Source organism: Hemitrygon akajei, chromosome 6, assembly GCF_048418815.1.
Source record: "Hemitrygon akajei chromosome 6, sHemAka1.3, whole genome shotgun sequence".
Taxonomy (NCBI): Eukaryota; Metazoa; Chordata; class Chondrichthyes; order Myliobatiformes; family Dasyatidae; genus Hemitrygon; species Hemitrygon akajei.
The window spans coordinates 151,467,921-151,482,250 of NC_133129.1; the positions used below are offsets into that span (position 1 = coordinate 151,467,921).

The following is a 14,330-nucleotide window of genomic DNA, read 5'->3' on the forward strand; positions in this document are numbered from 1 at the left end:
GGTATAAATCTTTAGAGAAAACATATTTCAAAAGTGTAACTAAAATAAAGACTGTCTTTAAATGGGAAAAAACCCTGACCATTGAAATATCAGAAATTCTAAAAAACTTAGAATTCTAAACTACTTAGTATTTTTCCTCTTTTATAGCTTTTCCTGACTTTTTATTCTTCTTCTTCCTTGCCCTCCCTATCTTCTTAAAGGTTCAACCAAACAGCTTTGATAAGAGTGACTTTAACCGAATGTGCTGGACTCTGTCTGTCAAGAAAAATCTGAACTGCAATATCTTACTGATCAGTGATGAAGATGCCTTTAAAGTGTGGTGTATCTTCAACTTCCTCTCAGAAGATGTGTATCCGCTGATCATAGTCCCAGAGGAGGTAAGTTTGAGAAAGTTAGACATCAACAATTTGATTTTCACACCTTATTGGACACAAGGTGAACATTTTTCAATAGTTCTTGTTTCGTATTGCTATTTCGCAATCAGTGTCTGAAAACCATCCTGTGTTAGGGTGGATTGGATTTGATTCTGCTATGTGCAGTCAATAAAATGACTTGCAGTTAGTATTGTCTGGTTGAAATGGCTCCTTAAGTGAGGTGTTGAAGGTCCAACCATCATGGCACTGAAATTTAGGCCTCTGTACAACATGTAAACTTTTTTAAAAATCAAGCGCTCTGAGTTATTGATGATCACATTTTCTCAATCGCCAGTTGCCTTCAGATGTTGATGTGCCCCTTCAGTGTACGAGAGTTTATGACAGTGTCTTGGCAATGCTAGTGGGTATGTGTGTCAGAATATCAAGTTATCAGCTATGAGGAAAAAATCCAGCAGAATGGAGGGGAGCTTGTAGATGACACTGTTACTGCTCATGTCTTTCTTGGTGTTAATTGTTATGTTTGTTCTTTATAAAAGATGAACTTAGGGTTTTCAAACACTAGCACATTTATTAACAATCATGGCTTCCAGCTCCACGCTTTAGTGTGCGCTTCAAGTTCACCAACATCACTTCCAGTTCCCGGTGAACCGCCTGCACCGCATACTGGGAACTGGAGTTCTTTATTATGTCCACACATAATTAACACATTAATAACCAATAGGAAGGAAGTGACATCAACATGGCAGCAAGTTGTTCTGTAGACCATAGTTTAGTATATGTATCATCCACTGTGTGTTTTTGGTGGAGGGAATGAATATAGAGACCAGTTGTGTAAAAGCTGTCTGATTAGATGAGCTGTATTGATCTGAACTGTGGTGAATTATTTTTATTTGTGCTTGACCCTCCCCATATGAGTATTTCCTTCTTGGCATGAGTCAGAGAGTTGGTGAAGAGACTTTGAGAATTTGGGTGTGACTGAAACCCAATTATGTGAATGTGCGAGGAGCAATTCATTCCAGTTGTTAACTAATTCATTTGTTATCATTAAATATCATTAATTCTTTAATTGTGAATGTGTGGAAAGAGATGGAAATTGTAATATTTTATTTCTAGCCATTGCTAAGGAGAAGGTAAATTTGTGTAGGGATCAGCAAAAAAAAAGTAGATGCTGGAAATCTGCAATGAAAATCAATACTCAATGGCTGTGGCTGGATCTGTGAGGAGAAAAGCAGAGCTAATGCTTATTGTGAATAACTGAAGGGAGAAAACATGTTTCAGGTTGTAGAGAAGAGCAGTAAAGAGAATGAAGGGAGTGTTTATGATCGGATGGATTGCTCAGATGACGCAGTTATTTTTGGCACTATTTTAACAGAGTCTATTTAATCACAGTGGACCTGTCTGTAAGAGTGGGCCTAGAGGAAGGTGAGTCAAGGCAGTGACAGAATAAAAAGCAATGAGTATGCTGGAAATCTGAAACATGCCAGCATGCTGGAAACACTTCGCAGATCATGTGCCATCTGTGGAGGAGAGGGGAAAGCTGAGATAATGTCACTGATGGATGACTTTAAATCAAAACTGGCTATTTTTGATACACGTGGGAAAAGCTAGTTATCTAAGTTAGTTGGATTACTTTTGAGTCTTGATGTGTGCAGGTGGAGAGATGCAGTGCTGTTTCTCGAGTGTCTGCTTAGCTTCATTGGAACGGTCCAGTTGAGGGGTCTTGGCCTGTCCATTCCCCTCCACAGATACTATCCCGCTGGGTTCCTCTTGCAGTATGTTTTTTTTGCTTCATTAGAATGCTGTTTGTTTATTTTCCCAGGTAAACTCCTGCAGTTTTGAACTGACTAATGCAGATTTTACTGCTAAAGTGTGAACTTCTCTTGCAAAGCTCCACAGTTTATCTGACATAATCCCAACAGGACAGTGTAAGGTGTCTTATTTATGATCAGAAGCAATGTGCAAAGGTAGCACACAAATACTTTTATTGAACTTGGAAACATTCAACTGTCTCGTGGCCTTCCTGCCATTTGGTGGGATGATTACAGATGAGGATTCCCATGTAGATGTGTTCAGCTTTATATTTCAGCCAGTTCACTATCTCTGTGGTGTCAGATTCACAAGCAAGGGAGTTCCCCCCTCCATCTGTACACTAGAACGGCATTGTCTTCAGCTCTTGTCACAACTGTACATCCTTATTACTGATTCCATTTTCTACTCTCTGGGAAATCCTCCAACACAGCCGGACAGTCTGCAGCTTTGCCACATTGATCTCTTTACCATAGTGGTTGTCTGCCTACTCATCACTACTTCCAGGTTATCTTACTTCTCATTCATAGCTAATTCCATACTCAATATTTTGGTAATTCCAAACCCAACCTGTCTATTTCTGTTCACACTTCCCCAGCATTGATGGTATTGCCCGTTTAGTTCAAACTCATTCCTTCAATCTGAAATAAAAATTGAAAATGCTCAGCAGATGAGGGAGCATTTTTTGGAAGGAGGAACTGAGTTAATGCTTCCTGTCAATGACTTTTCATCAGAATCAAGAAAGAGCTAAAAAACAACTTTTAAGTTGGAGAGAATCAGGCTGTCCAGGAGAAACTGAAAGATGTGCTGCCCAAGAAGTGCCCTTTAAATGCAGATGTTCTGTCTGAAGGAGGCACAAATCAAGCGATCAATGAAGACTCAGGAGAGTGAGGAAAACAACTGCTGGAATTGGCCACGTCTTTGAAAGTGTGGAATTCAGTGCCGAGTGCTGAGGATCGTAATGTGTCTGGTCTGAAGATGAGGTGCTGTCCCTTACGTCGGGCCTAGTTGCGTTACTGCAAAGGCTGAAGACAGAAAGGTGTGATTGGGATGGAGAATTAAGAAGACCGGTAAATGGAAGCTCGGGGCTTGTGGACTGAACAGAGGTGCTCCACATAGTTGTTAATCTGTTTGTATTTGGTTTCCTCATTTTGGAGGTGACTACTCCAAGTACTGAATGCAATGCTCTGAAGTGCAAGATGGACGAATGAATCACAGCCTCACCACTCTAAATCCCTCCCTCAAAGAGGAGGATGTTGTTTTGTCTACAAGGCTATGATTTTAGTTAAAAATTTCCTGTTAAGATTTTCTGTGATTTGCACAGTCTTTCAAAAACTGTGTAAATACTTCTCACCTTTTCAACTAAAGTGATCGAAGTATTGATGTAAAATGCTGAATAGGATTTCCTTCAGATACAGAGCCTTTATTTCCTGCTGTATTAACAGTTTAGGCAGTTTTGCTTCTGATATGTGTGTGACCCAGATCTTGTGTTCCACTGATTATAGCATCCCTGGCTGTTAAACAGCTCTTTATAAAATTACTGAGAAACGATCATTGTTCATTTTTTTGAAAATGAACAAGTGCATTCACTTGAATTATGTTGTTTACAAATGTGAGGATTTACAGATAATGCAGCTCTTATAGCACTGGGGCTGGGCTCTCTGGATTATAAATTTAGATCAGAGGAAGTTTAATTTTTACAGCTGAAGAGAAATTACACTCAGCTCCTTACTCCTTTGCTCACAGACTTTCTGAAAACATTAAAAAACACTCTTCCTTCCCAAGGGCATGTGCTTTTATCAAGGACTAAATCCAGCCTGTGAAATGTGCTAGATTGTGCTTCCTATTCTTTGTTGATTTCTTTTGAGGAGAGAAGTATTGTCAGTGTTGTCTTGCATTTGCTTGTGGATAATGGTGCAGAAACGCATGTCAGTTTTGCAGTCTTGATGTTGGAACTGACATGTGGGAATAGAGGTTTGCTGACATTGGTCTTCTCCATCGTAACTGTTTCCAATCCTGGTAATTCCCATTTATTCTACATTTTATTCAAGGGCCAAGAGAAATATGGAATTGTCTTAGGGATGTGCCAATAAGGCATTAATGGTAGGCTATGTCTTAAACATTGCAATATAAACATAAAAAGTAAATCCCTTCTTTTGGTCTTACATTTTCAAGTTCAAGTTGCTTTTATTGTCATTTCGACCATAAACTGCTGGTACAGAACACAGTAAAAACTAAACAATGTTTCTCCAGGACCATGGTGCTACACGAAACAACACAAAACTACACTAGACTATGTGAGACAGCACAAAGCTACACAAGACTACGTAAAACAACATAAAAGCTATGCTAGACCACAGACCTGCACAGGACTATACTCTCTCACTGTCTCCCCACTGTAATATCTACTTTTCCCTCATCTCCACCTTTCCACTATTTCCCATTTCTGTTAACATCTATAAGGAGAAGCACTGTCGACGTTTCGGGCTGAGACCCTTCGTCAGGACTGGGGTCCTGGACGAAGGGTCTTGGCCCGAAACGTCGACAGTGCTTCTCCTTATAGATACTGCCTGGCCTGCTGTGTTCCACCAGCATTTTGTGTGTGTTGTTTGAATTTCCAGCATCTGCAGATTTCCTCGTGTTTGCTCCCGTTTTTGTTAGTTGTGTTCAGTCTTAGTCTAGCAATCTCTTCGCCCTCCCTCTTATTCTTAAAAAAAATCCTCTTGGTGCTGAATTCCCTTTGAGTGACATCAAAGCAGATCAATTGATTACAAATGGAAGTAGTTATTTAATTTGCATGAAATTAGGTTGTTTGTGGACATCACTGTGCTAACACAATATTCTTGTTCTCACTGCTCAGGTAGAGTATTTCTTCCGGAAGCTGACCGAGGCAATGGGGATTAATTGGCAGCAGGAGAACTTTGAAGATTACAGAGCTCAACTTGGAGCCAAACAGAGTGGCCTCTCTGTTTGGGAATTCATCAGACTAGTTGGCTCAGGGTTGTACTTGAAGGGCATGAACAGACAAACATTATCAATGGCAATCAATGAAGTTTACTGTGAACTCATCCTTGATGTGATAAAACAGGTAAGAGCAATTTTCATGACTGAGAAAAGTCATCGGTCAATCCCAATGCACATTTTATCCTGCCTATTTACCATAGTCTTCACCCTAATTCTTTTTTCAAAGTGAAATACTTGGAAAATGAAGGTATGAAAATGTATAAAGCAAGTATTTTTGTTGGAAGTAAACTTACCGTTGCACTCTGTCCTTAGTCAATAGAACCATTGTACACATAGGAATTAACAGCATATTTCTGTCAAGGTTTTAGTGGTCATATGTGAAGCATCAGTGGATTGATGGAATGTGAAGTTCATGATTTCAAGTGTTCCTGTTGTGGTTGTTATGTAGAAATCAGAGCCCAGTAGTCTGATTTTTTTTCCCCCTGGTGTCTGATATTTTTATACTGGTAGAGGTGCTACCCTGATCTCTCCATTCAGTCCCTATTATTTTCTGACTACTTCTGTGGAGAGAAATATTGTGAGTTTTGAACTGCATTGGCTTTTTTTTTAGCTTTCTATTCCATCTTCTTGATGACTGAGGGAATGGAACTAATAGGTGGAGAAAACTGAGTCAGCAGTTGTGTTCTGTTGTAACATTGTGGCACAATTTAGGAGCTGCACCTTATTTATGCGGCATCATTACGGGAAAAGAAAATTACCAGCATAGAATAATTTGCTCTTCACTGCTCCATCTTAATTTCCTGACCCATTTTCACTTTAATGTTCTTGCATGTTGATTTACAAAATGTCCTGCCAATCTCTCATAAGCAGGATGAACTTAATCAGAATAAATAAAGTGTTGAGCAATGCGAGTCAAGATCTTGATATTTCTGCATTTTTTTCTGTCATTTTGGCACCAGCAATTGGGACAAATCACTAGGAATGTTAGAATCTTAAAAACAGTGAATGTGGAGAAAATCAATCATATTTATTTTGAATTTTTGCTTAACTTTATAACAAGTAAACACCAACCATAGTAATAAATGAATACACTTTTACACAGTTTAGTAATGTCATTTACATGTCCTTGATGGTAATTTCAAAAGGCAAGCAGGTTTACTGGGACTGCAAAATATTACCAAGCTATTTTAAAACTGATTACATTTATAATTAATGCTCAACTTAATTGGAGATAAGCTATCTGCTTCAATGATGAGGTTCACCTGGCCCACCCTGCCTTCTCTGACCCTACTCTCAGGTGCTCCCAGGCTCTCTCTTACAGACTCCTGGGTCCTGTTATTTGGTTACCTATTCCCAGACACTCAGCTCACCAGCAGACCCCATGTAACCAAAGGAATCAAGTCACTCTTTTGGATCATTGATCTGCAGTGCACTATGTGATGAGTAATGAAAGGAGAAATGATAACTACTGGACAGTACACTTCACAGATGCAATTTAACAACATGATTTTAAGTATTTTATAAAAATACTCTGTAGTCTGCAGGTGATGGATGGAATCTGTAGGAAATGATGGTGAATAGAGTGAGAATATGAACATTGGATTAGTATAAATAGGGGCCTGATGGTCAGTGTGAACTTGGTGGGCCAAAGGACCAGTGTCCATTTATATAACCTGGTGTTTCTTTGAAACAGGTGACTTTGACCGATAATGTTTTACTCTGTGCTATTGAGAATGATGTAGCCCTCGGCTCTGGCCCCACCACTGAGTGGTTAATAAAAAAGCCATGGCTCCTCTCAAGAGCAATGTCAAGCTAAATTAGATATCAAGTAAGCTCTGAGGAGGATGTCCTCTCTCTCCATCCTGATGCAGGATCTCAACCCAAAACATCAACGACTGATTCTCACCTTCCCTCCCCCCCCATGAACCACCCCCAAACCAAAAAGATGATGCTGCTCAATGTGTTTGTTTTTATATCTCCAAAAATGCTCAATCACCCTTAATAAACCCTAACGGAACATCAAACCTGATTTTTGTATTCTTGCAAATGTAATATTTCCTCCTCTCTTGGGGGGGGAAAAAAGGTAATATTTTAACACAGAAGAAACTTAAAGGGGATTTGGTCTCTCCAATATCCATGTGCAGTTGTAATCTACTTTTTGCTACCGACGTTTAGCTGCTTTGTTCTAATTCTCATCTTGGTCGTCTTTGATCTTGCATGCTATTCCATGGTTCAGCCAACCTGGAATATTCTGGAACAGTGATACTCAGAATCAATAGACAGGGTTGCAATCATGAGCATTACATGTCTCTTTCTTTCCCTTTTCAAACTCGGGATGGCTATGTCCAAATTTTAGGGACCATGTATCATTGTTTCACTGATCTCATCAGTCCGAATAGCTGTAACTACTGGAAATCACTGAATTTCAGCCTTTACTATTGCTGCCTCCTCCTTTCTGTAAGTCATGGTTTCAAAGTAGTCCAGGAACTAGAAAACCCTTGGCACTTTCTTCTTTACAAAATTGGCGTACAGAGCACTTGCAGGAATAGGTGAAACCATAACAAACCAAGCAGACAAATGCTTGAAATTGAAATGAATAATGAGTTACTGTCACATAGCAGGATAGATTACATTACAGTATTTCTATGTTATTGCATATAATTGAATTGTTAACCTGACCCCAATACGCGGGCCACAAACAACAGATCAGAATCTGATTGATTTGATGCCTTTTTCTGTGAGATTTGTGTTTTCAACAAATCAAAATAAATTTATAAAAACAGTTGTAAACATCTATATCTTAATTGCAACTGGTGTGAACAGATTAAAAGTTTAATGCATCAGTAATTTCAGCAATCGTTTTCCAACTTCACTCCCATGTTTCTTGACTGAAAGTAATGATTAGTGCAAAGGAATTCTGTGGTTAATTACAGGAAAGGCAATTCTTGATTGCGTGTTGTGTAATGAACAAGATTTGCTTAAGGAACCCTAAGGAGGCAGTGACTGTAATATGATAAAATTTACCCTACAGTTTGAGTGGGTGAAGCTAAAATCTGATGTATTGGTCTCACAGTTGAATAAAGGTAACTACAGAGGCATGAGAGAGGAGCTGGGCAGAGTTGATTGGAACATGACCCTAGCAGGGATGACAGTAGAGCAGCTGTGGTTGGAGTTTCTGGGAGTTAATTGGAAGATGCTGGATTGGTTCATCCCAAAGAAGAAAAAACATTCTAGAGAGAGGCTGAGGCAAACATGTCTAAGAAGGGAAGTCAAAGACAGTATAAAATCAAAAGAGAGGGCATATAATATAGCAACGATTAGTGGGAAGCTTTTAACAACTAACAGAGGCAACTAAAAAAGCTAATACTAGAAAAGAGTATATCAAATGTTTTTTCAGATGTATAAAGAGGAAAAGAGAGGTAGTGGATATTGGACTGCTGGAGAATGATACTGGAGTGGTGGCAATGGGGGACAAAGAAATGGAGAATGAACTCGAAGTATTTTGTGTCAGTCTTCACTGTGGAAGGCTCCAGCAACATCCCAGATATTCGAGAAACACGGGAAAGAAGTGAGTGTGTTGCTAATATTAAGGAGAGATGCTTGGAAGCTTAAAGGTCTGAAGGTCACCTAGACCAGATAGACTGCACCCAGGCTCCTGAAGGGGTAGCTGAAGAGATTCTAGAGTATTTGTAATGATCGTTCAAGAATCTCTGGATCGTGGAATGGTTCCAGAGGGCTGGAAATGTGCAAATGTCACTCCACTCTGGGAAGGGAGGCAAAAGACAGACATTATTGGCCAGTTAGTCTGCCTTCAGTAGCTGGTAAGATGTTAGAGTTATTAAGGTTGATGTTTCCTGGTACTTGGAGGAGAATGACTTTAAAAAGACTGACGTTCGTTCATTTCCATGGATACTGCCTGACATGCTGGGTTCCTCCAGCATTTTGTGTGTTGCTTTGAAGTCAGCATAGTTTCCTTAAGGGAAAATATTGCCTGACAAATATGTTGGAATTCTTTGAGAAAGTCACAGGTAGGATAGACAAAGGAGAGTCAGTAGATGTTGTTCAGTTGGATTTTCAGAAGTCCTTTGCCAAGGTGCCACAAAGGAGGCTGCTGTGAAAGATTGGAGCCTGTGGTATTACAGGAAAGGTACTAGCATAGATAGAAAGTTGGCTGACTGGCAGAAGCAAAGAGAGGCTATAAACAGGACCTTATCTGGCTGGTTGCCAGTGACCTGTGATGTTCTGCAGGGGTTGGTGTTGGGTTTGTTACTTTTCATGCAGCATGTTAATGATCTGGGTGATACAATTGATGGCTTTGTGGCCAAGCTTTCAGATGATGCAAAGGTAGATGAAGGGCCAGGTAGTGCTGTGGAACAAGGAGGTCTTCAGAAGAACTTTGACAGATTAGGGGAATGGTACAAAAATAGGTGGCAGATGGAATACATTGGAAGGAAGTGTATGGTCACGCATTATGGAAGAAGGAATTGACTCTTTTCTTAACAGGAAGCAAATTCAGAACTCCGAGGGATTTGGGAGTCCTTGTGCAGGATTCCTTAAAGGTTAACTTGCAGGTTGAGTTGGTAGTATGGAAGACAAATGCAATGTTAGCTCTCAAATCAATAGGACTAGAATATTAAAAACAAGGATGTTATCCTGAGGCTTTATAAGGCATTGATCTGTCCACATTTGAATTATTGTAAGAAATTTTGGGCCCCATAGCTAAGAAAGGTTGTGCAGACATTGGCAAAGGTCCAGAGGAAATTTACAAGAATAATCCTGGGAATGAAAGGGTTAATGCATAAGGAGTGTCTGACGGCTCAGGGCCTGTACTCGCTGGAGTTTGGAAAATTGGTGGTGGTGGGGGGAATTTCATTGAATGTTGAAAGGCCTAGAACGTGTTGAGGAAGTTTCCTGTAGTGGGGAGTCAAGGACCAGAGGGCACAGACTCAGAATGGAAGAATATCCCTTTAGAACAGAGATGAGGATAAATTTCTTTGCACAGAGGTTGGTGAATCTGGAATTCATTGCCACAGATGGCTGTGGAGGCCTCATCATTGGATATAGTTAAAGTGGAGGTTGATAGATTCTTGATTAGTAAGGACGTCAAAGGTTATGGGAGAAGGCAGGAAAATGGGGTTGAGGGAGAAAGTAAATCAGCCATGATCGAATGGAGAAGAATCGATGGGCTGAATGTCCTAATTCTGCTCCTGTGTCTTATACAGTTATGGTTGAAAGAAAATACTGTTTTACGCAAACACTCTACAATATGGGTTTTAAGGAGTTTATCACAGGATATATCTTTGGATCTGCGTAATCGTATGTGACCATGGTCTATTAATAATTTTCATTTTGACCATTGGTGTCAAAGGGGAAGACCAGGCAGTCATGAGTATGATGCAACTTTAGGCTTCCTCAAATTCATTACGATAGCTCAAGCCCATTACTGGTAAGATCCTAGTGATCTTTGCACATGGTGATGCTAGCCGCAAATAACACTTCGATGGCTTCCTTTTTGAATGTTTGCAGTAAATCTCCATTCACGTTATGTTAGCAATAAATTCTAAATATCAGATCGACTCTTGGAAAAAGAATATTGTTTGACTTTCAACTTATTTACAAGTTGGATTACAAGTTTTGTAATCCATCTAATTAAAAAAAGCCACAATTGAAAAATTCTGATCTTTTCATAATTTTAAAGACCTCGTTCAAATGTTTTTACCATATTTGATCTTCTAAAGTAAAACATCCTGCCTTTTTCAAGTCATAGTACCTAGGATCCTTCGAACTAGGTACTTCAGTAAAGTCAGTGACTGTCATGCTTTTCTTTTTGACCCTGACATAATTACTAGCATGTAAATAAGCAGCAGACATAGACCACTCCTCCCCTCACACATGCTATACCGTTTAATAAGATTGTGTCTGATTGGATGTAACCATAGCTATGCATTCTTGTCTGACCCTGGTAACCTTTCATTCCAAATCTCTCTTCCTTTAAAAAAACTAATTGAGGGCTCTACTTCCACTGTGCGAATCCAAAAGACTCGAGACCCTCTGAGAGAATAAATTTCTCTTCCTCCCTGTTTTAAATGGGTAATCCTTTACCCTTAAGTAGTGAACTCTCAGTTGTAAAGAGAAGACTCCACTGCTTTAGAAGAGCTGGGGTAAGTCTTAACTGAGGAAGTAGTAGACATCATCAAAAAACTTTGGTCACTTGTCGCAGTGCGAGGGGAATTGTGGTCTGCAGTTCCGTGTACTCTTACTTCATTTGTATCAGGAAGTGAGATTAGCTCTCATGAAGGAAAGTGTGTGTACTCTGGGAGTGTCTTATCGATTAAGCCACTTGTGCTGCCACCAGATAATACCAAAGAGCATGCAATCTGGCTGTGTGGTTTACAGTTAAATAGAAATATTTGGGGTTTATTTGAAATGTGGTTAGATTTCAGTATTGCAGGCTTTCTGTTTAGATTTTTGAATGAAATATTGACTCCTTTAATGTCAAAATAAGAGACATATTTGAAAATCTAGATGAATTTCAGTATTTTTATTTAAACAGTCTAACAACCAGGTAGTTCTTCTTTAAAGGAACTTGAGAGTAGAGACTAACATGGAAATAGCAAATTCAGAAGACAATCTCAACGTGCAGAGTAACAGGGGATTTCTCTTCCTTCCCTATTCAAATGAATAAAGTCTAAACCATTTATTTAAAGAACTGCCAGTAAAAAAAAAACTTATCTAAAATAATTTGTATAATTTTGACCAGATTTCTCTAGTTAGGTGGTATCTCAGGCAACATGAAAATATTTAAGTAATAAAGGAATGCAGGTTAACGTTTTTAGAAGCTCAAATAAAAGAATAATGATTAAATGATACACATTAACTTTTGAGTATGTTAATCACCAAGGTAATTGTGATCAGGATTGTCCCTGCATTGTGAAATAGCTCATTTTACAAACCTGTGTATTTGAAAAACAACTTCCTTGTACTCTTGAGCAATATACTCCAGAGGGCTGATGGGCCTGTTTCTGGCCTGTAGTTTTCCTTGACTCTAGGACACCAATAAACTTCTCAAATGTATAATGAATAAAAAAAAGTCAAGAGTGGGTATTGGGCGACTGTAAAATGATGCTGGAGAGGTAGTAATGGGGGACAAAGAAACTAATAAGTATTTTGTGTTAGTTGTCACTGTGGAAGACACTAGCATTATGTTAGAAATATGAGAGTGGCAGGGGGCAGAAGTGAGTGAAGTTGTTGTTACTAAGGGGAAAGTCTGAAGTCACTTGGACTACAACCAAATGTTCTGAAAGAGGTATCTGAAGCAATTGTGTAGGCCATATATGTCAAACTCAAGGCCCGCGGGCCAAATCCGGCCCGCGGTGGAATTATCCTTGGCCCGCGAGATAATATCTAATTACTATTAAAGCTGGCCCCAGTAATCGAAGCGCCTATGGCGTATGATATGGCTAATGCTGAGTTTATTCAGGTACCAGGTTTTCAGGGTTTTTAGTGTTTATTCGGCAGTCTTGCTCGGCAGTCTTCTTCATAAGAAACGGAATTTGTAAAGTGAACCACTTTGTAGTTATAGCAGAGACTGAGACACATGAGAACAGGCTGAAAAAACGGAGGCAATGAAAGCTGCGTTCGCACGCGTCCGACTGATCCGGCCCGCATGAAGCTGCATTTTGCTCAATCCGGCCTGTGACCTAAAATGAGTTTGACACCCCTGGTGTAGGCATTAGTATTGATCTTTCAAGAATCATGAGATTCTGGGATTGTCCCAGAGGACTGTAAAATTGCAAATATGACTCCATTCTTTAAGAAGGCAGTGAGGCAGAAGAAAGCAAATTATAGGCCAGTTAGCCCATGGTAATATAGGAAAGGTATTGGCATAGAAAGAAGATTGGCTGACTCACCTGTGGTTTGGCTCCCTGGTGGAAGATTGCACTCAGAGACTCGGAGACTTTGAGGGTAGGTGACCGGGTAGGTGGGAATCAGTGGAGGGACTGGGCTGATGAGTGACTGTGGATAGTGTAGTGAGGGCCAGGATGATGGATTGCATAGTGAACAGTGTGGCGGGAGATCATGGACGTCCAGAATCTTAGTGCCTGAATTGTTGGGAGTTAGAATGGTTCCACAGAAGCCAAGATTTAGCCTTGCTGCTGGCCTCTTTGATCACAAGTCCAGGACAGGTTACAGGCTTACTGACTGACTGCTGACAAGGTTCAACCCATTAACTGGGCTGGAGATGTCATAGTGAGGGCCAGACAGCTGTGTTGAAACATAAAATTCTACAGTTTTATTTTTCCATAGGCTAGAAGCCAAAACTTCTTACCTTGATTGTAAAGAGCATTGTTATAAAGTATTTAAGCCCTCCTTAAAACAAAGTAAGTTTGCTTTTTGATTTCAGTATGTTGAGCAAATGTAACTTGGGGCCCAGACTCTGTTCTGTAGGATGAAAGAAGCTAACAGTATGGTAGAATAAATGCATCTATAATTAATTCTGAACAAGAAATTGACTTTTTAAAAGAAGTATTTAACATAGTATGTGCGCAGATACATAATAATGATGGTAAGTAATCTAAACTAAATAAACTTTAGTTATGTTACCACAATGTTGCTGTTAAAACTTTGGGAGTATATATATTGTAGGATAATTAAGCTGGTGGTCCAGTTTCAATATTTGTTCACCAATGTATTGAATATTGCTTTAAAAATATAGGATAAGTAGCCAGGTGGTGGTGGGCAAGTGACAGTAGGTGATACAGTACTGGCACTTGGGCTAGATCTGTTTTTCTTGGAGCAGAGGGAACTGTTGGGTGCCTGATAGAGGCATACAAGATTATGAGGGGGGGTTAGATGGTCAGAAAATTTTCCTCACAGCTGAGGTGCCTAGAATTTGGACAAGCTGTGTCGAAGGGCTTGATAATCCTCCAGCTCAGAAGAAATGGGATAAGTGTGTTAAGTTTGGGCTCTGTGAGAGGAGATTGTTATCCAATGACTGCATTGGGAAGACGGTCGAGAATGGGGAGGAAAGGTGTATAATTTCGGAGAGAGCTTTTTCCATGTTTGGGATTGTTAATGGTGATGGATCTTGGAGTGCTGGGCGGTTATTTAAATGTGGTCCGGTTGGAGAATGTAAGTGTTGGTGAAGAATTTGTAGAACAGGGTGCAACGGATTTAATGCATTCT

The 14,330-nt window shown here is 39.7% G+C and overlaps 1 protein-coding gene across 1 annotated transcript in view; it reads left to right on the top strand.

The window, feature by feature from the left end:
* The window catches only part of swap70b (switching B cell complex subunit SWAP70b), a 116,628-nt gene that overhangs the window by 26,635 nt on the left and 75,663 nt on the right, over window positions 1-14,330 (top strand). The window contains exons 3-4 of the mRNA XM_073049578.1: window positions 201-377; window positions 5,041-5,268. Coding sequence (XP_072905679.1) covers window positions 201-377; window positions 5,041-5,268 — 405 coding nt within the window. The remainder of the gene's footprint in view (window positions 1-200; window positions 378-5,040; window positions 5,269-14,330) is intronic.